This window comes from Berghia stephanieae, chromosome 8 (assembly GCF_034508935.2).
Source record: "Berghia stephanieae isolate SIO BIC M18660-M18661 chromosome 8, UCSD_Bste_1.3, whole genome shotgun sequence".
In the NCBI taxonomy this organism is placed as follows: domain Eukaryota; kingdom Metazoa; phylum Mollusca; class Gastropoda; order Nudibranchia; family Aeolidiidae; genus Berghia; species Berghia stephanieae.
This window is the reverse complement of record NC_088367.1, coordinates 4,554,215-4,581,585: the sequence shown is the minus strand read 5'-3', so window position 1 is coordinate 4,581,585 and position 27,371 is coordinate 4,554,215. Positions and strand designations below refer to the sequence as shown.

General features: G+C 34.6%; 1 protein-coding gene across 3 annotated transcripts in view; it reads left to right on the top strand.

Annotated features, from left to right (window-relative positions):
* LOC144978048 (prolyl 3-hydroxylase 1-like) overlaps positions 1–24,089 on the top strand; it is a 36,462-nt gene extending 12,373 nt beyond the window's left edge. Inside the window, exons 8-19 of one of the 3 annotated variants that reach the window (XM_078923539.1) lie at positions 3,168–3,224; positions 3,714–3,861; positions 4,372–4,465; positions 6,732–6,807; positions 7,679–7,934; positions 10,850–10,956; positions 12,118–12,213; positions 18,778–18,928; positions 20,863–20,977; positions 21,804–21,876; positions 22,913–23,059; positions 23,676–24,089. In XM_078923539.1, the coding sequence (XP_078779665.1) occupies positions 3,168–3,224; positions 3,714–3,861; positions 4,372–4,465; positions 6,732–6,807; positions 7,679–7,934; positions 10,850–10,956; positions 12,118–12,213; positions 18,778–18,928; positions 20,863–20,977; positions 21,804–21,876; positions 22,913–23,059; positions 23,676–23,744 (1,389 nt within the window). In that variant the 3' untranslated portion in view covers positions 23,745–24,089. Of the gene's footprint in view, positions 1–3,167; positions 3,225–3,713; positions 3,862–4,371; positions 4,466–6,731; positions 6,808–7,678; positions 7,935–10,849; positions 10,957–12,117; positions 12,214–15,346; positions 15,461–16,658; positions 16,698–18,777; positions 18,929–20,862; positions 20,978–21,803; positions 21,877–22,912; positions 23,060–23,675 lie in introns of those variants that run through there. The other 2 variants (XM_078923538.1, XM_078923540.1) reach the window with 2 other exon arrangements.
* The last annotated feature ends 3,282 nt before the right edge of the window (positions 24,090–27,371 follow it).

Genomic DNA, 27,371 nt, shown 5'->3' with positions numbered 1-27,371 from the left:
TTGTTAAATGTTTCTGTTGACCAATGACCCCTTGTAAAGTGCTTTGAGCACATTTAGTGGATATTGCGCTATATAAAGCTCAATTTAAAAAAGAAAAATAAAAAAGAATGTTTTGAAAAAAAAAAGGGCAATGAACCAATTTTGCCACTTCTTGTCTGTAGATTATTTCAGCTGGCATGTTTTGAGAGTGGGTAGTTTCTTCACAAACGAATCCAATCAGAATTGAAGCAAAAGTAGACCTTCAGAGTCGTTCATTCGGTCCATGGAGTTGGGAGTTTATCCCAGTTTTTATAGCGTGAAACGGACAATAGCAATTGCTTGCTTTCCTTTGGGTAGGACACACAGGCGTTTATTGCTTTCAGTTTAGTTCGCCAGGTAAATCTAGCCAGTCTAGTGATGATGAGTCATAGCTTTACACTGAGAGAGGGAGACAATTTTTTCGCCGTTTTGATCGATTTTTTCTGAATTTCAAACTAATGTAGTATTGCCGTTATTAAGTGTAGCAAAAAAAAAAATTATACTACCAAACAGTTTATTAACAGAGTTTTCATTGATTATTTAATCATTATTATGATGTTGTTAAAAATCAAGAGGGATAACCCATGAAATTGATACATAAATTTAAGTGAATTGAAATTTTTAAGAGAATATTTTAACATGTTCAACACTTAAGATTTTTAAACATAAGTAATGGAAATGATGTTGAATATCTGTAGAATGTAGACATATAAATTTTATACCAGTAGATTGAGGCGTTTTTGAGATATCAATTCACCTGTACGTAAAAGTAAGGATTTTGAGTAAGGTAAAACTGAAATCCAATCACAGCATTGTCTTAATAGACATTTTTTAATAAACTAGAAACATAGTCAAATGTGATTCATGTATATTTATCCCAGAATCAACGAATTATAAGAATTCCATTAAAAAATGTTATATAAGGACACTCATTTAAAGACAATCAAAACCACTAAGAAAATCTTAAAGAGTTCTTATAATTTTCATAACCTTATTTTTGAGATATCCATGCCCATTACTTTTTTTTATGTACTTGACTTGCACCTCTTTTAATTTGTGTGCCATATAGACTGCATATAGCACACCACTGGTGAAAGATTAGGATCATATTCACCTCATTAAGTATTTTTTCCTTGTTCAGAGTTTTCTCATTGAACCAAAGGTATCAATACCTGCATCGCATTTCTTTAAATTATGTACCAGTGAGATACATTTCTCGCAAATTGAAATATTTAAATATGTCAGAATTTCTCATTTATATTTATAGTCAATTGTTGATAACGTCTAGAGTCTTTTAATCCTCTCAGCACGGCTCTGTACTCTTTCACAACAAATTCGACATATTTCATTAGTACTGGTGTGATGACCGTCTTCAGTGTGTCTCTCCATAACCTGAACAGAACTTAAATAAGTAAATTTAAGAAATATCTAAAATTTCCGCTTAAATTCAATGAAATCAAATTAAATAAATGTCTCTTATCATCACTATCTAGTTTTATTATTGGGTTTCTAAAATATCATGAAATATTCTCCTCTTTGTTGGTAACAATAATAATTATTGAGATTCCTTTCCACACTCTCTATTCTTAAATCCCTGAATCTACATAATAAAGTATATATCATATGAAAGATAATTTTATCTACTTTTCTCTGATCCCTCACCCTTGATGGTAAAAAGTGTTGGTTTTATATTTTGAATTTTTAAATATTTCTTAAACTTATAATTTTAATATTTATTTCATAAAAAACTCTGATTATTCAAAAGAGCAAAACACAAACTTATCATTTAATGATGTAAACAAAAATAATTGCGTCTTGTAGAGGAAAAGCTGATCTTTGTATCCATATATGTTTGAAAATTATGAAAAAGATACTGCGTCCACAATAGGCTGAGAAAATTGAGTATTTTGATGAAATTTCTACTACTCTCTGCCTGAGAGAAATTCAAAGCGATGAGATTTACCTGCAGACATAATTTATTGCCAGTGCACCCTGTCTTGACAGGTGTTATCACTGTGGTTGACGGTGGATTGTTTACGTTACTTGACAGTAGCCAGTGAGGGAAGAAGTAACTAAACTGAAAGTTTGGGCCCTATTTAAACGGCTGTGGACACAAATCTATCGCAAAGTAATTTCCGTCAAATCTAACAGACTCAGCTACCCATTCACTTCTGGGTGGACAGGGGGGGGGGGGTCAGAAAAAAACTCGACTACACCTGGGATTGATCTCGGTCCCTTTGCGTGTGAAGCGAGTGCTCTACCAACTGAGCTATCCATAGCCCCAGAATTGTTGCAAAGTCTGTGAAATTTTTTTAAAACTAAAATTTTATACAGAGTTGGGATTATGTTAGCAAAAAGTGAAATAGTTTCTAGGATATTTGTAGCTGATGGGACTGAGATGGTTAGGGCTTGTTTAGGGGTAGCGTGTCTCAGCGGTACGGTCTTTGCTTCGTACCCGAAAGGTACCGAGTTTGATCACAGGCCACTGCGCTGTGTGGCCTTGAGCAAGTCACCTAGCCCTAGCTCAATTTGCAGTGCTGCACTGCGGCTGACACCTGGGTTATTCCAGTCTTCCCTTGGAATAGACCCTAGAGACAAATTTCCCCTATGGGATGAATTAAGGTAATTTAGCCTTAGGCCAATGTGATCATCGAGTACAAGTACATTTTCCTTGTAAATCATTTCTCTGTAATGTACTGTATTATTCTTCCCTTTACATGTAGGCCTATACGATTTGTAAACAACACAGTGTGTTCCTCTTGGCGGGGACTTGTGCTTGTGTCAGGATGAGACAATCAGTTGACATCAAACTAAGTACACTGATAGTGTGCTCTTGGAATCTACATCTGTTTCCTATTTGAACCAATTCCCCTTTGTCTCACCTTTTCTTTTGTGCTTTCATTGTAATTCTAGAACTGTTTACTATCCCATTTTCTTCCTTTTTACCAGTGCTGATATATAATAATATATAATAATAAATAATATATGACCTTAATGTGTTGCAAGCGCCGTAAAACCCTTAAAAACAACCAAAATCCTTGCATCTTTTTTATCTTCTATTGATATATGTATATATACTCACTCACTCACTCACTCACTCACTCACAGACTATATAATATAATTTTATTCATTTTTCCATGACTTCCAGGGGGTACCAAAACAAACCAACGGTGCGCAAGTTTTCGACTTGAAATTGGCCAAACAGGTTTGAATTCAGTTTTCCTATTTTTTATTTCTGATGTAATGCAAGACTATCACAAGTTCTCTCTCTCTCTCTCTCTCTCTCTCTCTCTCTCTCTCTCTCTCTCTCTCTTTCTCTCTCTCTCTCTCTCTCTTTCACTCTATTTCTCTCTCTCTTTCTTTCCCTCCCACTCCCCACTCCCTCTATCTTTCAAAATTCCTAATTTCCTGCAGTGCCTAATTGTTAAAAATAGTACAAATTACCGGATACCAAATTTTATATGGCTGTCATGGACAAAAATCTTGTTTATTTGTGTTGAATTTTTCAAAAAAAGACTTTTTCAGGTATAACAAATTGACTTAAAAAATCATGTCTAATATCAAATCCATATTTAAGAAATAGTGGACACAATAAATTTAAAACACCGCCAGCCATACTATAATACTGCAGTTTTCTCTTTTCTATTTCAAATAAATTTATCTTGCTGACTTTTTTTTATTGTTTATTTTTCAGTTGATGACAGAGAAACTGGATGAGAGTTACGAAACTTTGCTGAGAATGTTGATTCGATCATCAGAAGTGATCCGACATTATACACAACGGTACAACAACCCAGAAACTGGATATTACTTGAAGAAGACTCTCATTGTATGCTGGGAAGGTAAGAATTTATACTAAATGTCTTGTATTTTTTAAAAAAATATTTTAATTGAGCTTTTATATAGAGCAATATCCACTAAACATGCTCAAAGCCCTTTACAAGGAGTCCCTGGCCAACAGCAACACTTAACATGAAGGACGGATCATGACGCCTGTTAGGCGATATTACAATTTTTTTCTGACAGAGACAACGTTGTTAACGCCAGGTACTCATTTTACATCTGAGTACGGTGAGAGAATGTGAGTAAAGAGGCTTTTCCAAGGACTCAACTATGCACCGAGCGAGGCTCAAACCCAGGACCTTCCGCACATACTGGCGATGAAATGATCTAAACGTGTCGATAGCACCATAATAACCTTAAAAACAAGAACAAACGTACCCTGCCCAGTAACCGAGAATGTTTTCTTTTTAAAAGGTAGCAAAAAACTGTTGTATTATAGTATAGATAACACAAAACCAAATAGTTGCTCTTAGACCGACCAGTCTCTTTTCTATCGCTCTCCCACACAGATCCAGAACAAAAGCTTGATTGCTATCCCCAAGAAGACGGGACTTGCTTAAGGTACAAGGATATGTCAGAGGACTTTTTCAAAGACTTATTCACGTGAGTGTTTACCAAGGATTTTATAGAATAAATAAATAAATTCCCTTTATTCATCCCCAAGGGGAAATTTGTCTTTATGGCCTATTCCAAGGGGAGACTAGAATATACCAGGCATCAGCCACAATGCAGTGCCGCAAAGCGCAAAGTGAGCTAGGGTAAGGTGACTTGCCCAAGGCCACACAACGAGTCAGGTAGTCGAACTCTATACCTTTTGGGCTAGGAACAAAGACCGTACTGCTGAACCACGCTGCCCCTCAAATTGTCCTCGAGTCATAAGATCCAACTTACGTATTTATTTCATCTTCATTGAGCCATGGGGACATGGTCTTTTGAGTTGAAAAAAAAAAAAGGGGGGGGGGGTCTTTTTTTTTGAGGAGGGAGGGGGGTTAATTTGTGTTTGTTTTTATGTTTTTGGGTTTTTTTGTTTGTTTGTTTTTTTTTTCATTTCTTGGTTTTTTTGTTTTTTTTACTTCATGACAGTATAAAGATAAACAATATATATGACAAATGGTATATTCCATCCTATTTCTGGCATGACTTACAACGCTGTGCCGTGCTTGCTTGATTGTTTAATCTATATCGATTTATCCCATGTTTTATGTTTGAATTATTTCTCATAGCAATGAGGAAATTGTGACTTTCAAATATGGGATCATAAAATGCAATTCCCGTTATTTGTGAATTGGATCGTAGCCATCGTTATGTTTTAGCCTGACACTGAAACCCAAAAGGACTGGCAGTTTGACGTCATTTTTTAGGTTTGTGTAGCGTCTAGTGAGTTGTCGTTAGTAGAGCTCAAGGAAACAAGTTATTTCATTGGTTGAACTATTGAATACAACTCACGATTTGTTTTCTTTAGTGGTAAAAGACTGGCATTTTGACGTCATTATTTGGTTTTTGTAACGTCTAGTGAGTTGTCGTTAGTAGAGCTCATGGAAACAAGTGGTCCCATTGGTTGAACTAATGAATACAACTCACGATTTGTTTTCTTTTGTGGCAAAAGACTGGCATTTTGACGTCATTTTTTGGTCAGTGTCAGGCCATAACTTTATGATGGCTACAATTGGATTGGATTTTACAATGAAACAGAGACAAAATAATTTAGGATTTAGTCGGGGTTTTTTTGTATTACAATATATGATACAACATATTTTTCCATTGTATGCTGAGCAACAAAGCAATTTTTCTCTAGAAGAATGTCCCTCATTTCAATATTAAAAAAAAAACAAGAAATTGAGCTTTATATAGCTCAATATCCACTAAATGTGCTCAAAGCCCTTTACAAGGGGTCCCTGGTCAACAGCAACATTTAACATGTAGGACGGGACATGACGCCTGTTAGGCGATATTACAATTTTTTCGGACAAAGACAACGCTGTTAATGGCCAGGTACTCATTTTACACCTGAGTATGGTGATAGAATGTGAGTAAAGAGGCTTTTCCAAGGACTCAACTATGCACCGAGCATGAGGCTCGAACCCAAGACCTTCCGATCTGAAAGCGAGTGTCATACCACTAGACCACATAGCCGCACAAAGCAGAAGCCTAGAAAGTCACTTGTGTTCTGGGTTGAATGCATCGGAATTTTTCATGTTGATTTAAATGGATAAGAGTAGTCCTTCAGAACCATTAGTAAATAGTAATAGTAAATAATGAATTTATATAGCGCCTAAACATCCATGTTAATCGTGCTCTGCGGCGCTTTACATATTGAATAATAAATTTTTTTTTTTAAAATTGCGAAACAACATAATAAACATGAATACAAAAACAAAATCTAAGCAACATCTATTTCATAAAAAAATAAGCCTCACAGAACAACTCAGTCTTCAGACATTTCCTGAAAGATGATAAATTTTCACAGGACTTTGTCCGAGGAATGAGTGCGTTCCATAGGTCGGTGGAGCCAGAGATTATCCTGGATTCTAGAGCGTGAAAGGAACAATAGCAATTGCTTGCTACCCATTGGATAGGACGCTAGTCTATCGCAAAGTACTTTCCACCTGATCTAACAGGCCCAGCTACCCAATCACTGATGGTTGGACAGAGGGAGGAGGTGGGGGGGGGGGGGGGGGAATGAGGGGTTGGAACAAAAATCTCGACTTCACCCTGGATTGATCTCAGTCCCTTTACATGTGAAGCGTGTGCTCTACCAACTGAGCTATCGTGATGGGTGAGAGTAAGAGCATTTAAACTCAATGAAGGCAAGGCAGAGATGACGAGATTTGGAAGCGTGAATCATTTTTTGTCTTATTTCTATAAATAGCACCGTGACGTATCTGACTAACCTGAAAAGAAACGGGGATTTCAAATTCATCGGATACGACGAGGGAGATGTCGATGTAAGTAAGAAATAAAGGAACCATAAGTTTTGTTTTGTTTTGTTTTTATGAGTAGGAAATTCTGTCAGATATTTGGTTTCATTTTTTCTTCTTTTTTTTTTTTTTTTTTGTTTTTTTTTTTTGGTTCGAAAATTATACATGAACGCGAATTGTGAACTAGGAATTTTACAATTATATTTACAACAGAAAAAATTTGACCTTCTAACTTAACTTGGCAATATCTCAGTTCAAACCCTTTTCACCATCCGACTGATTATGTCATTCACTGTAACATATAAATAGCTCATTTTTGTTTACACTGGGGTTCATGACCTTTTACCATGTGACCGCAGATTTGGTTATTTCAGATCACTTTGTGAACACAATTTCCACTTTCATTCTTTATTAATAATAATAATAATGATAATAATAATGATAATAATAATAATAATAATAATAATAATAATAATAATAATAATAATAATAATAATAATAATAATAATAATAATAATAATAATAGTAGTAATAATAATATATACTTTATTCATCCAAAAAAAAAAAATAGAAAGTCGTTTACAGACGTGGCATGCATAAAAATGTATAAACACAAAGTTGAGAATCTATGGCGACAATGTATACACATATTATATAAGCAAATGCACAAAAAATGTAAAAATATACAACCAAGAACCAATAGCGACACCTTATATATTAATTTGATAAATTGAGATAGGCCATACCTTTGGTCTGAACTTGTGAGTGTATATTTAAAAAGACAGTATTTAATTTAAATCACAGTTGGGCGTTAAAAATTTGAACACCATGTGGCAAAAATGAATTAAGGTGACGTGTTGTCTTTGTTTTTATAGATTTCTTTAAAAATTTATTCCAGTATTCGTCACCTTTGAAGTGTGGCAGGACCATAGGGTTCAACTCCGGAGACCGACACACGTTGGAGATACCCAAGGGAGGTAATGAGGAAAGCAAGACTCCGAGATGTGCCATGGTCATCAATCACAGCACAGTCAGGACTGACGATGAGAAGGAGTACAAGGAAACCATTGCCCTGCTGCATCGGCTGGATGAGATGAGGCTGGAGATGAACATGAGGACGTCCAAGGAAGTTATGAAATCCTTTTACGATAAAGGTAAAAAGAATATTGAACAGAAATTGACAGGCTTTCTTTTGATTATGTGTATAATTAGCGTTGTTCGTGTACTGTGTTAGGGCTTAATGATTAAGTTAATCTATGTTATGCGCCCAGAGCCCTCCTGATGAAGGGAAGTTTGGCGCTCTATAAATCTATACCATTAATATTATTCTTAGGGGGCTCAGTGGTACGGTCTTTGCTTTGTACTTTAAAGGTACCGAGTTCGATCACCAACCGCTGCGCAGTGTGATCTTGAGCAAGTCATCTCACCCTAGTTCAAATTGCAACGCTGATGCCTGCCAGGGATGCCACTTTTCCGATTTTAGCCGGAAATCCAGTTTTTTTACCACCAGCTGGTTTTAATCCGGAACCTCCGGTTTTTGTCCGTCGTCACTATACAAAAAAAAAAAAAAAAAAAAAAAATTAAAGAAGAAGAAAAAAATCGCGATCGAGATTTGAGCATTTGAGCCGGAACTTTTTCGCCGGGTGAATAGTTTGGGCTGTCACCGCCGGTCGAATATTTGGGCACCTAAATGGTAGTTTATCTCCTCCCATTCCCATCACAATTCCTCCTTTAAAAAAAAAAAAAATTTTGATATATAAACAGTGATTTTGAGAATTTCTCAGAAATTTTCCGCTGAATTTGCCGTGTCAAACATTTCCCTCAAAACCACAAAATCACCATTATGTCTTATGTCATATTTTGACACCAGTGCAATAGTCTCGTGAAATTTAGTGACGGTCCCGTTTTTATGACGTCGGGCCAGACTGAATGGCACCAGATGTCACAATTGACACGGAAGACGAGTGGTGTTCTTTGATTAGCTAGTTGATGGTTGAAGGGGAGGGGGAGGGACAAATCTCTCTCTCTCTCTCTCTCTCTCTCTCTCTCTCTCTCTCTCTCTCTCTCTCTCTCTCTCTCTCTCTCTCTCTCTCTCTCTCTCTCTCTCTCTTTCCCTTTGCCTTTCTTTCCATTTCTCTTTTCTTCTTTTTTTTCCCCCTAGGATTCCTAAGATCAATTCATAAATTATTCTGGTAGAGAAGTCTCCCCCCCCCCTCTCTCTCTCTCTCTCTCTCTCTCTCTCTCTCTCTCTCTCTCTCTCTCTCTCTCTCGCTCTCTCTCTTTTCTTCTTTTTTTTCCCCCTAGGATTCCTAAGATCAATTCATAAATTATTCTGGTAGAGAAGTCTCCCTCTCTCTCTCTCTTGACTATGGCTTTAAATTTGTGAGATTCTTGGGTTGTATTTATAAGCTGAGTAACCCCTCGGTTTCGGTAAAAAAATAAAAGATATTGTAGCCTGCTTTATAAAGTAAAAATCAAAACAAAACAACACTTTCTGGCCTTTTATTTGAATAGCATTGTAGGCCTTTAACATGTGGAAAGGTCAGTTCATTAAATGTTTACAAAAAGTAAATTTATGTTTAATGATAAGAATGGATTTATACTAGTAATAATAATATATTACATAATACCAATACAAAACTATGTTACTGTTATTTTTACACTTTGCTTGCGTTTGACCGATAGACGGAGACATTTTCCTCCTTTTTGACAAATTGCTATTATTATCACTGAATAAAAAACACTCACCAAAACCACTACATCATCTCTACCACCATTACTATTACAACCACCACCACATCATCATCCCTACCACCACTACTACTACAACCACCATCACATCATCATCTCTAAGACCACTACTACTACTACTACTACTACTACTACTACTACTACTACTACTACTACTCTACAATCACCACCACATCATCATCCCTACCACCACTCCTACTACAACCACCACCACACCATCATCCCTAGTACCACTACTACTACAAATAAGACCACATCATCCCTACCACCACTACTACTACAACTACCACCACATCATCAACCTTACTACCACTACTACAACCACCACCACACCATCATCCCTAGCACCACTACGACTACAAATAACACCACATCATCCCTACCACCACTACTACTACAACTACCACCACATCATCAACCTTACTACCACTACTACAACCACCACCACACCATCATCCCTAGCACCACTACGACTACAAATAACACCACATCATCCCTACCTCCACTACTACTACAACTACCACTACATCATCATTCCTACCAAATTTGATATTTTTCAAATCCCTACAAAGCCCTTGACGTTGATTTGTATCTCGTCCGCGCAAGTTTTCAGGTTTTTTAAAATTTGCCTGGTGGCATCCTTGTGCCTGGGTTATTCCAGTCTTCCCTATGGGATGAATAAAGGGAATTTTATTTATTTATTTTTTATTTATTGAACAGCTTCAAAAAAGTGTAATAGATTTAACACAGAATGTTTTAGGCTCAATACCCTTCTTCAGTCAACAACACCAATAATGAAAATAGTAACATTTCATATAAAATCCCACTAGATGAGAGAAATTGTCTCTGAATGTCCGGTGTTTTATCCATTGTTTATCTAGGCTGGACGTAGAAAGACCTTTTTTGCTTGTCTATCTGGATTTTAAACGAAGTACTTCGATTTTTGAAATATGTGTATAGTAAATCATCTCTCTGTTATGTATTAATATATTTGTTATTTTTAATGTATAATGTTAGCATCTGAGTGTATTCCTCTTTGTTGGATTTTGTGCTTGTGACCGGATGAGACTTATGGGTGATCTCAAGCTAAGTACATTGGTGGTATACTCTTGGAATCTACATCTGATCCCTATTTGTTCCCAGTTCCCCTTTGTCTTACTTTCTCTTGGGTGCTTTAATTGTAATTCTAGAACTTTTTACTATCCCATTTTATTCCTTTTTACTGGCGCTGATATATATAACCTAAATGTGTTGCAAGCGCCGTAAAACCCTTAAAAACAAACAAAAAAACAAATTTGATTGTGTGTACTTTGACCAGGTGTTAGAGTGACCAAAACAGGCGATGACTTACAAGGCAAGGAGAGATTTGTGGCTGATGGAATGGCATCCGATGAAGAATGCTTGGAATTGATGAATATGGTCCAGGTGGGTTAATTAGTTCCCTTTTCTTTTTTTTTTTTTTGTTTGTTTGCTTTGGGGGGCCGGGGGGGGGGGGGGGGGGTTGTTTTTATTTAGTTTTTGTTTTTTGTTTGTATTTTTTTTTTTTTTTTTTTGGCTTATTAAAAAATTTTTTTTTTTTTGTTCTTTGATGTTTTGTATGTTTTTGTTTGTTATTTATTTTTTGTTTTCAATTTGTTAGTGATAAATATAACACAGCCAATGTTTTAAAGCCATGCATTTGAAAGACTAGGCCTGGGAGTTGTCGGTTCTTAATCGTTGAGGTGCCAGATGGCTGAGGGGATGAGGCATTGCCTTGCCACTGGGAAACCCAAATTCAAGGCCAACTGTCAGCATCTTGCTTTTTACTCGATCAAGAAATTTAGACCCTATTGCTCATTGTGGGGGGGGGGGGCACTGCGCTGCGGATGACGCCTGGATTGGTTATCTTGGTAAATCTTCGAAATACGAGTAGATTCAAAAGGAAAATTTCCCCTAACTAAATAGATTTTATTTATTTATTTATTTGTTTGTTTATGTATTTATTTATTTGTTTGTTTATGTATTTATTTATTTATTTGTTTATGTATTTATATATTTTATTTATTTATTTACTTATTTATTTATTTATTTATTTATTTATCCATTTATTTTTTTATTAACTTATTTATGTACTGGTAAAGAATATCAGCATCAGTGGTGAGGTAGTTGAGTTGATTCAACATTTACTCTGTAATCCAAATGCTCGCTGTGTTTTAATCACAAATTAGGGAGCATGCACTGGTGTAAGATAAGTTTTTAAATCTCTTGTAGGCCATAATAGATCTACTCAAAAAATACAAGCATTGAGTCTTGGGTTTTTTATATTTTTAAATCTAATTTTACTTATTCTAACGGTTTATTTTCCTGGATTTAAGAAAAAGGCTTTTACTCGAAGCCTGAATCATCGTTGTTATTTTCAAAATTGATCAACTTTTAAGATTTATTTTTCTTTTGATTGTTTATGATCAATTGGTTGAAAATAGTCAATTTGTGATATTGAATTATTTACAACTATTCCGATGTACTAGTAGCTTCCTTAATGTGGTGACTAAATACACACACCAAAAAAAATTGCATGATGGATAAATGACGAATGGATTGTTTCAGAATTTTGGCAAACTAGGAGATGGTTACGCCGGCCGCAAATCTCCACACACAGCCTTTGAAAAGTTTTCAGGTCTGAATGTGGATCAGATTACCCAGGTATCACCGGGCAGGCCTCTCACGGGAATTTCATTGCAACGTATTTTAGTTTGTGCTTAGATGCCCATGTATATTTATTTGTGGTCCATCACTTCAAAACAGTATTATGTCTAAACGAACCAGATACAAAAAGTTATGTAAAACGATCAGATATATAGAAAATGTTGAACTTTTGAAGGTGAAAATATAGCGGTCAACGTTTGAAAGATCTTAATTGGGACACCCCGACACCAAATACAGTCATGACTCAGCAGTATATTTTTCATTTAAGTTTTCTTTTTTCTTCAGAGTGTCAAATTGGGACAGCTGGCCGCTATGTTAAGTTTTCAAAGTTTCAAAGTTTATTCAATCTTAGGCTTTCGCCAATAAATCACACAATTTGATGATAACATACATGAAAGTGGGAAAAAAATGGTAAATGGAACCAAAAATTAAACTGATACCTTTAATAACCACAAAAATTTTTACAATTTAAATACAACTATCGTAATACCACCAGAGACAAAACTCGTTCTTGTCAATAATAACGTTTGTGAAAACTCGAATTTTCCACGTTGTTCAGCTATAAATTAAATTTCTTAGGCATCTGGTTCACCTTGACCTTGTTACTGTTTTAAGATGATTGGTCAGATTTCTCTCCATGCTTTCCATACAGGCGTTGGGTTTTATCTATCTATGCCTTTCAGCTTCCTGTGGGACACACCATTCTTTTGGGTTTTATACTTAAATAGAAACTGTGTAGTTATTTTTTCATCAAGTGTTTGGTTATATATAGTGCAACATTTCTTAACTTAAAATGTCTTGAGAATAAAGGTATTGAAATAAACGATTTACTGTCAGTTGCCTATTATTTAGGAACTATTTTTTTACAATCCATTCAATGTTTTGTTACTGTGGAACTTGAGTCAATTTTATCGGCTTGTTTTGCAGTCAAATCCTAAAAGTTTTATTGTATTTTCAAATTCACATGAAGCAAACATTCATGGAAGGAAAGAAAAAATCCATTTGTTTTTAAAAAATACAAAACACACTGATTTTTTTCAATTAAATTTTTTTTTTAAACAGCATACATTTAATTATGTATATAGTCCTTTCTTGCTTCTTGAGAATTCGGATTATGAAAATGCAAATTGAGTAACTTCTCTAATGTTTTCAATATAATAAATATTACTAAAGTATTTTCTAAAATTTGATAAAGTCAATTCTTTATAAGATAATATGATAAAACTGACATTGAAAATGAAAGGAAAGAAAATATTATGGATTTTTTACAAATGATATAAATAAGAGATTTCTCAAAGGCTGGTTATAATAAAACAAACATAAATTGAGCATCAGTCATAACTTGGTCACTGTAACTTCTATTCAAGTAGAACTGCTTTTTCCACTTTTTTACATTGTATCCGTTTTATTAGAGATTAGTCGGGTTTATATTCGCATTCGTCATAAGTGGCTATATCTGCTTTTGTACCCAATACTAACAATTGCTTCAAATTTGTAAAGGGTTGTTTCTTTACAACACAGTCCTTTTATAAGGTTATTTGGGGTTTTTTTTTCCGGGTTTTTAAAAAAAGATTAATAATTAGATCCAAGTTCTATTTGAATCGGTATTCATCCCTAAATCGATTCACTTACACTACGACTGGTTTCGCCCACCAGACCAAATAGAATTAAATTCCCCATTTCACTCAATGCATTTGTCATTTTTATTTTGTCAAGTCAAATGGTTCAGACGTGTCACTAATGGCGCCTGTTGTCCTTCAACAGGGGAAAACTTATACAAATAAAAAAAAAAAAAAAACAAAAGTAGAATATCATTGATGTCTGTCTATAACTTTGCATTCATCACCAACAAATTTGCATTCATCACCAACAAATTTACATTCATCACCAACAAATTTGCATTCATTTTATTGGAAACAACAATGTCAAAGCAAGAATTATCACAACATCAAATAGCAGAGTTAGAGCTAAATAAAAATATAAATTAATGTAAAATTGTAGCTATTACTTGTTACATTGAAAGTTGGGCATCAAGGTTATAAAGAGTAATTTTACAAACTATTATTTCCATCCACACTTTTTTTTGTTATTTGTATTATGTATATTTCTATAATTGTTTGTCATCCTGTGATGAAGGACAACAGCTGAAAAACCATTTGTTTTGTCCTGTATCGAAACGTTTCCATCATCCTTACAATTTAAAAAAAATTTTCTCCCTTTATTATAAATGACTATTTTTAGCAAGTTTTAGCTTCTCGATAAAACCATTTCATGCCCATGAGAATTTCACCAGGCCTTGATAATTAGGGGGGGGGGGGGTCCGGATAGGTCAGTTGGTAGAGCACTTGCTTCACACACAAAGGGACCGAGATCGATCCCGGGTGTAGTTGAGATTTTTTTTTTTCTGACCCCCCTGTCCACCCAGCAGTGATTAGGTAGCTGAGTTTGTTAGATTTGGCCGAAAGTATTTTGCGATAGATTCACATCCTATCCAAAGGATAGCAAGCAATTGCTATTGTCCGTTTCATGCTATTGCAACCGGGATAAACTCCAGCTCCTTGGGCCGAATGGCTCTGAAGGACTACTTTTTTGATAATTCGGAACACAATAACTTTGTATCTGTGTGTTTTTCTCAGGTTCAATTTCTAAATTTGAATCTTATATAATGAATCCCAAGCACTATTAATTTGTGGACTCCCAGCACTCCCGATTCTCTTCTTTGCCAATGGGGATAGAGGAGTTGTGGAAAGAGCAATATGATTTTGAAGGGCACTATGATTTTTTATTTTTTTTTTGGTGGAATTTATTTGGGTTTTCTGTATAGTGTGAATTGCACATCTATTTGTCATTGAATATGATTTCTTTGATCTCTCCATATTTCTAGTGATTTTTTTGTTGCTACTTTTGCACATACATTGCGGAGGAATACTAAAACATTTAAACGGGAATATGTATGTCCCAATGCTGACCAAATTTTACCACCAACGGTATTCATTATAAACTTAAAATGGGGCAGGGATTTCTTAACATTTCTTCTCTGTTTTTTTTTACTTTTGTTTGTTTTTGACTATTTATTACTTCCTCCTCCCTTATTTCTCTGATCATGAAATTTTCCTGTGACCTTGTGTAGAGCGATGCTATCTTTGGTGATGGATATGACCACCTCTTCAAGAAACCATCACTTATCTCCCCTCACACCTCACATGAACTCTTCCAAGGGATTACTATTTATAGAGCTGCCAAGGTTGGTCTCGTCCATCAGAATTAAAAATATGGATTGCTCAAAATTAACGGAATGCTATTATTAGTTCTTTCTAAACACATTTGATTGACTGTAATTGCCATTTTTAGAACCACTAAGAATGGCTGGTTGGTTTTTTAATGGTTAATGTTAGAAATGTGAATTTAGCAGTAAATAAAGAAAATGCCTGGCTTTGATGCTAACCTTATTTTATTAATTGTGAAATGTCTTAACTAGAATGGAATGCAATTGCTGTTTTGATAATTTTTTTTTTCTTTAGATAAGTCTGCTGTGCTTGAGAAAATTTTGATTATCAAAATCCACTATCGTTCTTATTTCAAAAATGGTCATAGATAAGTTGTTTTGACTTTAATATTGTGACTTGAATTTTGTTTCTAAATACTGTATCTGCTATTTAACATGAAAAAGAGAAGAGCCAGTTTTTTATAGATTTTTTTTTCAAACTCTCATGTTGATAATAAATAATAAATTACACTTTATAATATAATACGAGTTACATAGATCCAGTTGTAAAAATGGAATTTACAACTTTTTTATATCACAATTTTAAAAATAAGTCCTCATAGCTCAGTCGGTAGAGCATTTACTCCACAGAAATCAAAGAAATTGTATTTCTGAATAAGAAAAATGAAAGTTGAATCGTAATGAATATGACAATTTTTCTACAGTTGAGAGGGTTGAATATATTATCTTAACACAAAATTTAAGAATTATTAGTTAAATATATTACCTAAACACAAGATTATTTGACAATAGCTATCACAGTAGAAATTAATTAATCAATAAATGGCTTCGTTAACTCACTCAACCCTAACACCGACTATATCCGTAGTTTACCAGGGTTACTTTTATCCCATGCCTATTTATTACATTTTTCTGAGACAAATTATAGGCGTAGTATCAAAGCTAATTTTTAAAAAATTTTACATATTAAATGATAGTTGAATAAAACTATCTATGTACAGGCTCATTGTTAATACATTTTTTTCCAGTTTTTAAAAATAGCAAAAATCTCTAGGATTGAGTGAGTTAAGAAGTGGTTTTTACCCCGACTTCGGTCGGAATAGGTGATAATTTTTTTATGATCGCAATCTGTCTTACAGTTTTTAAGATAGTGAAAACAAAAATGTATTTTTTAAAACGTGAATAACAAGCATTTACCTTAATTTCCCCACACAAGCTTTGACAAATGCAGTCCTTCGTCTATCGGAATGATCTGGTTAGTTCTGTGTAGTTTTTGTTATGTGTGTTGTATGTACAGTCTATTTATTCCAACAGCAATCTATGGCAGGTAGGCATACTTTCATTTCATCACAGTCATAAATGTTTCTGCTTTCATCCACCCCACCCCCCAAAGCTTTATTAATATTTTTGTTTTGCTTTAAAAAGGATTAATTTTGATTGGCTTCTGCATGCGTGCGATAACTTTGCTGTTAATAATGGCGTGTTTGTATGTGATAACCTTGCTTTTCAAACTATGGCTTCTGTATTCATGTGATAACTTTGCTGTTAATAATGGCGTGTTTGTATGTGATAACCTTGCTTTTCAAACTATGGCTTCTGTATTCATGTGATAACTTTGCTGTTAATAATGGCGTGTTTGTATGTGATAACCTTGCTTTTCAAACTATGGCTTCTGTATTCATGTGATAACTTTGCTGTTAATAATGGCGTGTTTGTATGTGATAACTTTGCTTTTACTAAAAGCTTTGACATTAGCATTTATTTTTAAGTATTATTTTTGATAAACATTTATTTGGTTATCAATTCAAATGTATTTTCCTGTAAATTTCTGGATGAGATCATTTTAAAGAATAAATATCATACAAGGTCAGTAAAGAAGAAATAGTCGCATTGTTTATTAAGTAACAAATGTAGCTTGATCATTATTTTAAGCACAATGTCCACTAAACATGCTCAAATCAGTTTACAAGGGGTCCCTAAATAACAGCAACACTTAACATGTAGGACAAGATATGATGATGCCGTTTAGGAAATATTACAATTTTTTTTTTCTGACAAAGACAACGCGGTTAATGGCCGGGTACTCATTTTACACCTGAGTAAGGTGAGAGAATGTGAGTAAAGAGTCTTTTCTAAGGACTGAACTGTGCACTGATAGCAGGACTCGAACCCTGGGCCTTATGGTCCAAAGGCGAAGTCATACCACAAGATCACATAACCGTTCACTTCAATCAAACTCACAGTTTACAAACCCTCATCTTGAACAAACTATTTCTGTGGTCCTGTTCTTTCCCCTTATTTTTTTTTCTCCTTCTGTTTCATTCATACATGGAACTATTGATACAAAGGAACTAATGTCCATTTTCCCAAGGAATTTGTAATGATATATATATATATACACTAATAGAAGAGATTATATTCCCACCAAATCCGATCCAGCTACAAAGTTTGTATATTTACTTTCGGACTGATAGGTTATGGGTTCGAGCCTAGCTCTGAGTAAATTTGAATCCTTACAAAAGCCTTTTTACTCACATCCTTTTATCATACTCGGGTATTCAACGAGTACATTCTCGTTAATAGCGTTGTCTCTGTAAAAATAAAAGTAGTTGTAATATCAATTAACAGGCATCATGTCTAATGCTAATATAAAACAAGGTTGTACCCAACACACCCCCTCTCCCAAACACCCATCTTACTCTTAGATACTCTTAACTATAAAATTAACTGTATCAGTTCTATTGTGTTATAATATTTGCTGTAACAACTTCCTTTTAAGCTCATTTTGTAATGCAAATAAGTTTTCTTAATGTTCTTGGAAATATTTTGTTGTTTTTTTTTCTTTTTTTTTAAAAGGTAGAAGAGAGAGAGAGAGGGAGGGGGAGAGAGAGAGAGAGGGGGGGAGAGAGAGAGAGAGAGAGAGAGAGAGAGAGAGAGAGAGAGAGAGAGGGAGAGAGGGGGGGGGGCAGAGAGAGAGAGAGAGAGAGAGGGAGGACAGAGAGAGAGAGAGAGGGGGGGGGGGGGAAGGGAGAGAGAGAGGGAGCGAGCAGGTCATAGGTGGAGTAGGATGAAAGTAAAGATAAAAGAAACATGTGATTCGTGAATGATTGTTGAAAAGTAAACCTTTAAGAAAAACAGTCACAAAAAAGTAAAGGTGAAAAGATAGATAGATAGATAGATAGAGAGAGAGAGAGAGAGAGAGAGAGAGAGAGAGAGAGAGAGAGAGAGAGAGAGAGAGAGAGAGAGAGAGAATGTACAGGAATCTAAATGTCCAAACACACACACGCTCAAAGAGTCAAATGTTTTTGAAAATGAAGCTTCTGGTCTCCTTACAGATGATGCATGTTGGGAAGGTATCCACATCAGCCATGAAAGCCTTCCTAGATCGGAGTGAGAGTGCCCGTCTGTTTGTGGAACGTTACTTCAATCTGACCAAACCACTCTACTTTGATTTTACACATCTCGTATGTAGAACTGCTGTTGATGGTAAGTATTTGTACAAAAATATATATGGTCAATAACGAGCTGTGCTGTTGTATGCTATTTAAAATAAATTAAAATAAAAAATAAAATTCCCTTTATTCATCCCATAGGGGAAATTTGTCTCTAGGGTCTATTCCAAGGGAAGACTGGAATAGTGATCGAACTCAATACCTTTCGGGTAGGAAGCAAAGACCATACCGCTGAGCCACGCTACCCCCAAATGAGTTTATTGTTTCAACCAAAGTAAAAGTAACAAAACAAGACTAATAAAATTCCAATCGCCAATCCAGCCAATCTTGTCAACAATCAACAACATATCATCATCATCATCATCATCATCATCATCATCTGCCGGCTTCACTCTAGTTCCGGGTCAAAATACCAAGTTCAAGGAAAACAATAAAAAACAAAAAACACATCAAATTAATTATACATTAATAACGTTTACAGTTGTCACCCCTGAACTCGGATCATGATTATTTTTAACAGTATTTATTTGTTTATTTATTTATTTTAATTTTTTCATTTGCTCTTTCTTTTATGACTCTTTCATTTATCACTGGTATGACCTGAATATGCTGGAAGTCCCTCAAAATCTTTAAAAACAATAAAAAACATGAGATGTTTAAAAAATAATAAACAATAAAGTAAATAAATGGTAAATTTGTGACCCATTCACTGAAAACGGTATTATGTTGGGATGTTTTAGATGTTGATATATGAATTTATAGTTTTAAAAGAGCGGTATATTTTTGAGGACCCCTCTTGGTAGAGCTCTCGCTTCACACATGAAGGGACTGACATCAATCCTGAGTGAAATGGAGAAATTTTTCGGACCGCTGCCCCCTTGAAGAAGAAGAAGAAGAAGCGGCTATGTGGTCTAGTGGTATGACACTCGCTTTCAGATCGGAAGGTCCTGGGTTTGAGCCTCGCCCTCGGCGCATAGTTGAGTCTTTGGAAAAGGCTCTTTACTCACATTCTCTCACCGTACTCAGGTGTAAAATGAGTACCTAGCTGTTAACAGTGTTGTCTTTGTCCGAAAAATTGTAATATCACCTAACAGGCATTATGTCCCGTCCTACATGTTAAATGTTGCTGTTGACCAGGGACCCCTTGTAAAGCGCTTTGAGCACGTTTAGTGGATATTGCGCTATATAAAAGCTCAATTATTATAAGAAGAAGAAGATGATGATAATAATAATGTCAAAAAATCGCAAGCAGTGATATTGAGATATTAAACGACTGCAATAATTACGTTTAAAATCTGTTGTCATGGATAGTCTTGTTCATTACTTGGAGATTATCTCCATCAACGAATGAATTAACCCTCTCATTACTTGGAGATTATCTCCATCAACGAATGAATTAACCCTCTCATTACTTGGAGATTATCTCCATCAACGAATGAATTAACCCTCTCATTACTTGGAGATTATCTCCATCAACGAATGAATTAACCCTCTCATTACTTGGAGATTATCTCCATCAACGAATGAATTAACCCTCTCATTACTTGGAGATTATCTCCATCAACGAATGAATTAACCCTCTCATTACTTGGAGATTATCTCCATCAACGAATGAATTAACCCTCTCATTACTTGGAGATTATCTCCATCAACGAATGAATTAACCCTCTCATTACCGACCATAAAAAATGATTTTTTTTAAAAAACGAAACTCAAAAGGAATAAGTACATGCTATACAATATTTTGTTCAGCAAAACAAGCCGTACAACACAGCGTTAAGTTCTCATGACTAGAATAAATAAATGCCTTGAAACATTGTGATAAACAACAGAAGTCAGATTGAGAAAAATGCTGATTGTATCGTAACCAATGTTGGTAAGGAAAGGGTTAACGCATAGACCAATCAAAGGCACAGTAGCTCATTACCCACAATGCCTCAAACCATTCTCCTCTTCCTCGTGTTTTAGATACCAACGAAGACAGACAGGACCTGAGCCACCCCGTCCATGCAGACAACTGTCAGCTCCTGCCCAATGGGACTTGCACCAAAGGATTTCCAGCCTTCACACAGAGGGACTACAGGTGTGTCTATGGATTAAGAACCTCGTATGCCTGGAAGGGGGGGGGGGTTTCTGACCTCCTATAGTGGGCAGGGAGGTCACTTACTGTGTCTTCTATCTATACCACTACATCTCTGTTCCAATTGCTTTCTCTCTTTGTCTTCTGAGTGCAGTTCCCGACCTCCCATAGTGGGCAGGGAGGTACTTACTGGGTCTTCTATTTATACCATTGCATCTGTTTTCCATTTGCTTTCTATCTGTGTCTTCTGGGTGCGGTTCCCGACATCCCTACATCTGTTTTCCAATTGCTTTCTGTCTTTGTCTTGGAATGAGATTACTTTGGTTTTTTTTCCTGACCCTAGCTGTAGTCCTTGGCTGGGAGGGAAACAGTCGAATGTATAGTTACAATTATGGGAGATGATATTTTTTTCCCCTTGTAAATAATCTCTCTGTTATGTACTGTAATTTCTTTTTTTGGAACATATGATTTGTAAACATTTAAGTGTATTCCTCTTAGTTGGGACCTGTGCTTGTGTCAGGATGCGACTTTTAGGTGATCTCTATACATGCAAATGACAGTATATGTTCTTGGAATCTACATCTGTTCCATATTTGTGTCATTTCTCTTTGTCTTATTTTTCTTGTGTGATTTTAATAGTAAATCTATAACTTTTTTTACAATCCCATTATCTTCCTTTTTACTGATGCATATATTTATTTTTTAATCTATTTATTTATTTATTTATTTATGTATTTATTTATTTATTTATTTATTTATTTATTTATTTATTTATTTATTTATTTATTTATTTATTTATTTATTTATTTGTTTTGTTTGTTTGTTCTAGTGCTGTCCTATATCTGAATGATGACTTCAAAGGTGGAGACTTTTTCTTTGCACATTCCAACACAACAGAACAGGTACGTTCATCATTATATGATTAGTAATGGTAATTGTGTCTTTAGTATGGTCATCATTATATGATTAGTGATGGTAATTGTGTCTTTAGTATGGTCATCATTATATGATTAGTGATGGTAATTGTGTCTTTAGTATGGTCATCATTATATGATTAGTGATGGTAATTGTGTCTTTAGTATAGTCATCATTATATGATTAGTGATGGTAATTGTGTCTTTGGTATGGTCATCATTATATGATTAGTGATGGTAATTGTGTCTTTGGTATGGTCATCATTATATGATTAGTGATGGTAATTGTGTCTTTAGTATGGTCATCATTATATGATTAGTGATGGTAATTGTGTCTTTAGTATGGTCATCATTATATGATTAATGGTAATTGTGTCTTTGGTATGGTCATCATTATATGATTAGTGATGGTAATTGTGTCTTTAGTATGGTCATCATTATATGATTAATGGTAATTGTGTCTTTGGTATAGTCATCATTATATGATTAATGGTAATTGTGTCTTTGGTATGGTCATCATTATATGATTGGTGATGGTAATTGTGTCTTTAGTACGTTCATCATTATATGATTAGTGATGGTAATTGTGTCTTTGGTATGGTCATCATTATATGATTAGTGATGGTAATTGTGTCTTTAGTATGGTCATCATTATATGATTAATGGTAATTGTGTCTTTAGTATGGTCATCATTATATGATTAATGGTAATTGTGTCTTTAGTATGGTCATCATTATATGATTAATGGTAATTGTGTCTTTAGCTTTATCCATGCGCTATCAGTCACTCCGTTATGTTTAATGTCTTATTAAAAAATATAGGAGCAGGCATTGGTGTAAGATAAAGATCTGAACAAGTGTGTATGAAAGGTGCCAGACAAAGCAAGAAAGAAAAATACAAGAAAAATCAAAAAAAAAATCAGTTGACCTCGATTGGGGATCGAACCTCAGACCTTCTGATTACCAGTCATTTATACTATATTTGTATGTTTTTCTATCATTTTCCTTTTTTCCCCGTCTCAAAGGTGTCCCTTAAGCCCAAATGTGGACGCCTTGTAGGTTTCAATGCTGGAGAGTTCCACGGAGTGAGGGCGGTGACCAGCGGCAGTCGTTGTGCCATGGCCTTATGGTTTACCCACAATCCCAATTTTAAAGAGTTGGGACATGTACAGGTAGGGCCTGTTGTTTCAAAAATTTACAAAACATTTTTTTTTGTACAATTTTTTCATGACCATCAAAGTTGTCTTCTGCTTGGTAGAAACACATATTTTAAAAAATTACTTCCGTCACAAAATGTTCAACTTAAAAAATGTGAGGTTTTCTCATTTAAATTTGTCGAAGATCCCTCTTCAACTAGTAATGGATCGTGTCCATAAAAAGGGAATAAGACTATGCTATGAAAATGCTTTATTTTGACATGTGACAATCTCGTTTATTTTCAGTGGACTCAAACTAAGTACATTGGTGGTATGCTCTTGGAATCTACATCTGATCCCTATTTGTTCCCAGTTCCCCTATGTCTTACTTTTTCTTGGGTGCTGTAATTGTAATTCTAGAACTTTTTACTATCCCATTTTCTTCCTTTTTGCTGGCGCTGATATAACCTAAATGTGTTGCAAGCGCTGTAAAACCCTTAAAAACAAAACAAAGCAACAAATCAAACAAGTTATGCCATTTAGGAAATACATTTGTTACTTATTATCAGCACTGAGAAGGAAAAACAAATAAATATTTGACCACTCATTGAGCAAATGTTTACTTTTATCCTTTCATTTTTTTGATTCACAGGCTCGAAAAGTGTTAAGTGAGATGGAAAAGAAGAAATCCCATGATGCTCGTGTGCATGAAGATCTTTAAACGTTGACCTTTGATCTCTGGATGAGAAGCGATGTTGTTGATGTTGTAAACATATCCAGATTTTATTTTACATCAGAAATATACTCTTTCATCCTATCCAATCCGAGATTTTGAATATTTATCGTAATCAGCTTTTCAGAATCCCGCCTTTTACACTTTAATAGAAACAAAAATCTCCAAATACTGTTTTTTTTTTTTTTTGTATTATATTTTGAGAATCAGCATTGATCATTTTAATTTGCAACTTGTAACTACTTAAGAAGAATTTAATGTAAATTTTATAATCTTTATTTAAATGTAACCTTCTTTGGGGAGATACTGTGTTCCTGTGTCTGGATGTAATGATAATAATAAGAATAAGAATAATAATAATGATAATAATAATAATAATAATAATAATAATAATAATAATAATAATAATAATAATAATAATAATAATAATAATAATAATAATAATAATAATAATAATAATAATAATAATAATAATAATATTTGCACTTGTATATGCATAATCATGACTAGGTCATGCTCTATGCCCTTCACGGTCACAAAAATGACAATAGAAAATATCACTAACACACACGCACACACACAAAACGGACACACTTTCACTTATTACTCAAAAGAAAGAAATAAAAGTCTATTTCAAACGAATGTGAAATATTGACAGAGACTTTAAAATATTTTTTGTAAAAAAGGAAGTTTTAAACTTTGATTTAAAAACATGGACACTTGATTCTTTGTGAATAACCCTGGGAAGATCGTTCCATATTTGAGGACCAAGTGTTGAAAACGATCTCCCATCATAAAATAAATGATTTAATTTGTTTTAACTTGAAATTTAGTGTGGTCAGATGAAGACTGTACCAATCTAGATGGAGAATAGACATTTGTGAATTCATTAACTCACTCAACCTTTACACCGACTATATCCGTAGTTTACCTGAGTTACTTTTACCCCATGCCTATTAATTACATTTTTCTGAGACAAATTATAGGCGTAGTATCAAAGCTAATGTTTTTAGTTTTTACGTGTTAAATAATAGTTGAATAAAACTATCTATGTACATGCTCATTTTTAATACAATTTTCCAATTTTGAAAAGTAGCAAAAATCTCTAGTATTCAGTGAGTTAAGATACCTAGGTGCTAAAACCATTGAGGCATTTAAAGTAGACAATACAGATATTGTTGTGTGAATCTAAAAATAGCACGGTATAGAATGATGAAAAAGTAGAATAAAATTTTCTATTCAATTCAGAAGAAAAAAAATTGAGCTTTTATTTAGAGTAATATCCACTAAACTTAGTCAAAGTGCTTTTCAAAGGGTCCCAGGCCAACAGCAACATTTAACATGTTAGGCGATATTACATTTTTTTTTCGGACAGAGACAATGCTGGTAATGGTCAGGTACTCATTTTACACCGAGTACGGTGAGAGAATGTGAGTTAAGAGCCTTTTCCAAGGACTCAACTCCTTCTGATCCGAAAGCGAGTGTCCTACCACTAGACCACATAGCCGCACAAATTCACAAATAAAAACAAGTGTTTTTTAACGTTACAGATTTTCCATTTGTAAACGATGAATCAAATGCTATCATTTATTATTATTTATATAGACTAGGTATTTGTTAAAGCCGCATAACAAGAATTTACTTCATTTCTTTCAAGCCGAATAGAAAAATTCAAATTTTAAAAAATGTTAAAATCTTGTCTAATCACGTGATTAGTGTATAATCATACTATCCAGTAGGGGCTGTCTGAAGCCGGTGATCGTAAAATACTAACGAAAGAGTGAAAATGGAGAGGCTTCGTATTGGAACAAAACAGTTGTTCCCATACGAAGCCTCTCCATTTTCACTCTTTCGTTAATCATGTTATCCGATTGGTTGATAAAACTCACTCAACTCATTTTGTTCTTATTTCTCCTCTCGTGAACAAATCAAAATATATAGATACTAATTTCATTTTATTGGTTGTTGTAATTTGCCAAAATATTTTATAATATCAATATTTTATTTAAAATTCATTTGTGGAAATCTCAGAGTTTTACTGAACTCATAATTACTACGTTATCTCTTCGCACTTTGTAAATTCAGTTACTGTTACTGCAAGATGGCAAAACAATGAAATTTAAGATAATTATATTTGATTTACCAAAGAAATGTTATAAAATAAAGTACGTCCCATTTGATTTTCTATCGACGTTTATTTGGACACCTCTTCTTTGTTTTGTAAGTCCTGTATCTTCAAGGGCGAAGTTCTGAATGTTGCATAATAATATATTTTCCTTTATCTAAACAAGGTGCTTTAAAACTGTCCAGGTTTGTTATATGTAAACTGCCCCTCTCTTATTTGAATTTATTTGAATTTTTTTATTTGTACCTGAAATACTCCAGCTGGGAAATACAATATAATACAGTGGAACCTCCCGATAACGACATTCCACGGGACTGAGTTTTTATGTCGTTATCCGGATGTGTCGTTATTTAGAGGTTTCCAAGATGGCGGACAAAGTGGGCGTTGTAAGGCCCGCGGGACCAGTTTTTATTAACATTGACAAAACCAACAAAACATTGTAGTGTATTCCTCTTAGAGGGTTTTTGTGTGTGTGTCTGGATGAGACTTTTAGGTGATCTGAACTGAGTACACTGATAGTGTGCTCCTGGAATCTACATCTGTTCCCAATTTAAACCATTCCCCTTTGTCTTACTTTTTCTTATGTCATTTCAATTGTAAATCTAGAAAGTTTTTTACTATCCAATTTTCTTCCTTTTTACTGGCGCTGATTTGACATAGATGTGTCACAAGCACTGTAAGACCCTTTAAAACAAACAAAAACAGGTAATTCGGACGCTGCGAGTTAGATAAAATTCCTCCTCCTCTTCCTCCTCCCACAAAAACACAACTACTACTACTACTTACTATACTACTACTACTACTACTACTGCTACTGCTACTATTACTACTACTACTACTACTACTACTACTACTACTACTACTACTACTACTACTACTACTACTACTACTACTACTACTACTACTACTACTACTACTATCACCACATATCACATTTTCCAAGATTTTGTGTTTACTTGCTTACACTAACATTTATACCTTGGATTTTGTTAATGCATATCAGCCAAGATTCGTCAAAAAAAGCTGCGTTCCCATTGGTTCAAGCAGGAATCGTTTTTATAAACTTTGAGTCCTCATACTCAGTATTTTTAGTATCAGATATCTACGAAAACTGCCGAAAATCGCCAAAATGATGTCGTTATTCGGAGGTTTTATCAAAAAGTGCGTCGTTATTTGGAGATTTTTTTTTACTGATCTTAAATAGAAAAAAAATCGAGACCACGGGCCAATGTCGTTATCAGGAGGTGTCGCAATCGGGAGGTTGTCGCTATTCGGAGGTGTCGTAATCGGGAGGTTGTCGCTATTCGGAGGTGTCGTAATCGGGAGGTTCCACTGTATCATCGTACCGCCATGTTTTGGGGGCCCCAGGCAGAGTTGTACCTGTAAGGTCGTGGGTTTGAGCTCCCATCGCCCCAAAATTTTTATACTCTATTTTGTCTCCTGTCACTTTCCTAGTCACTTCATTTCTTTTTATTGTCTGTTTAACGCTA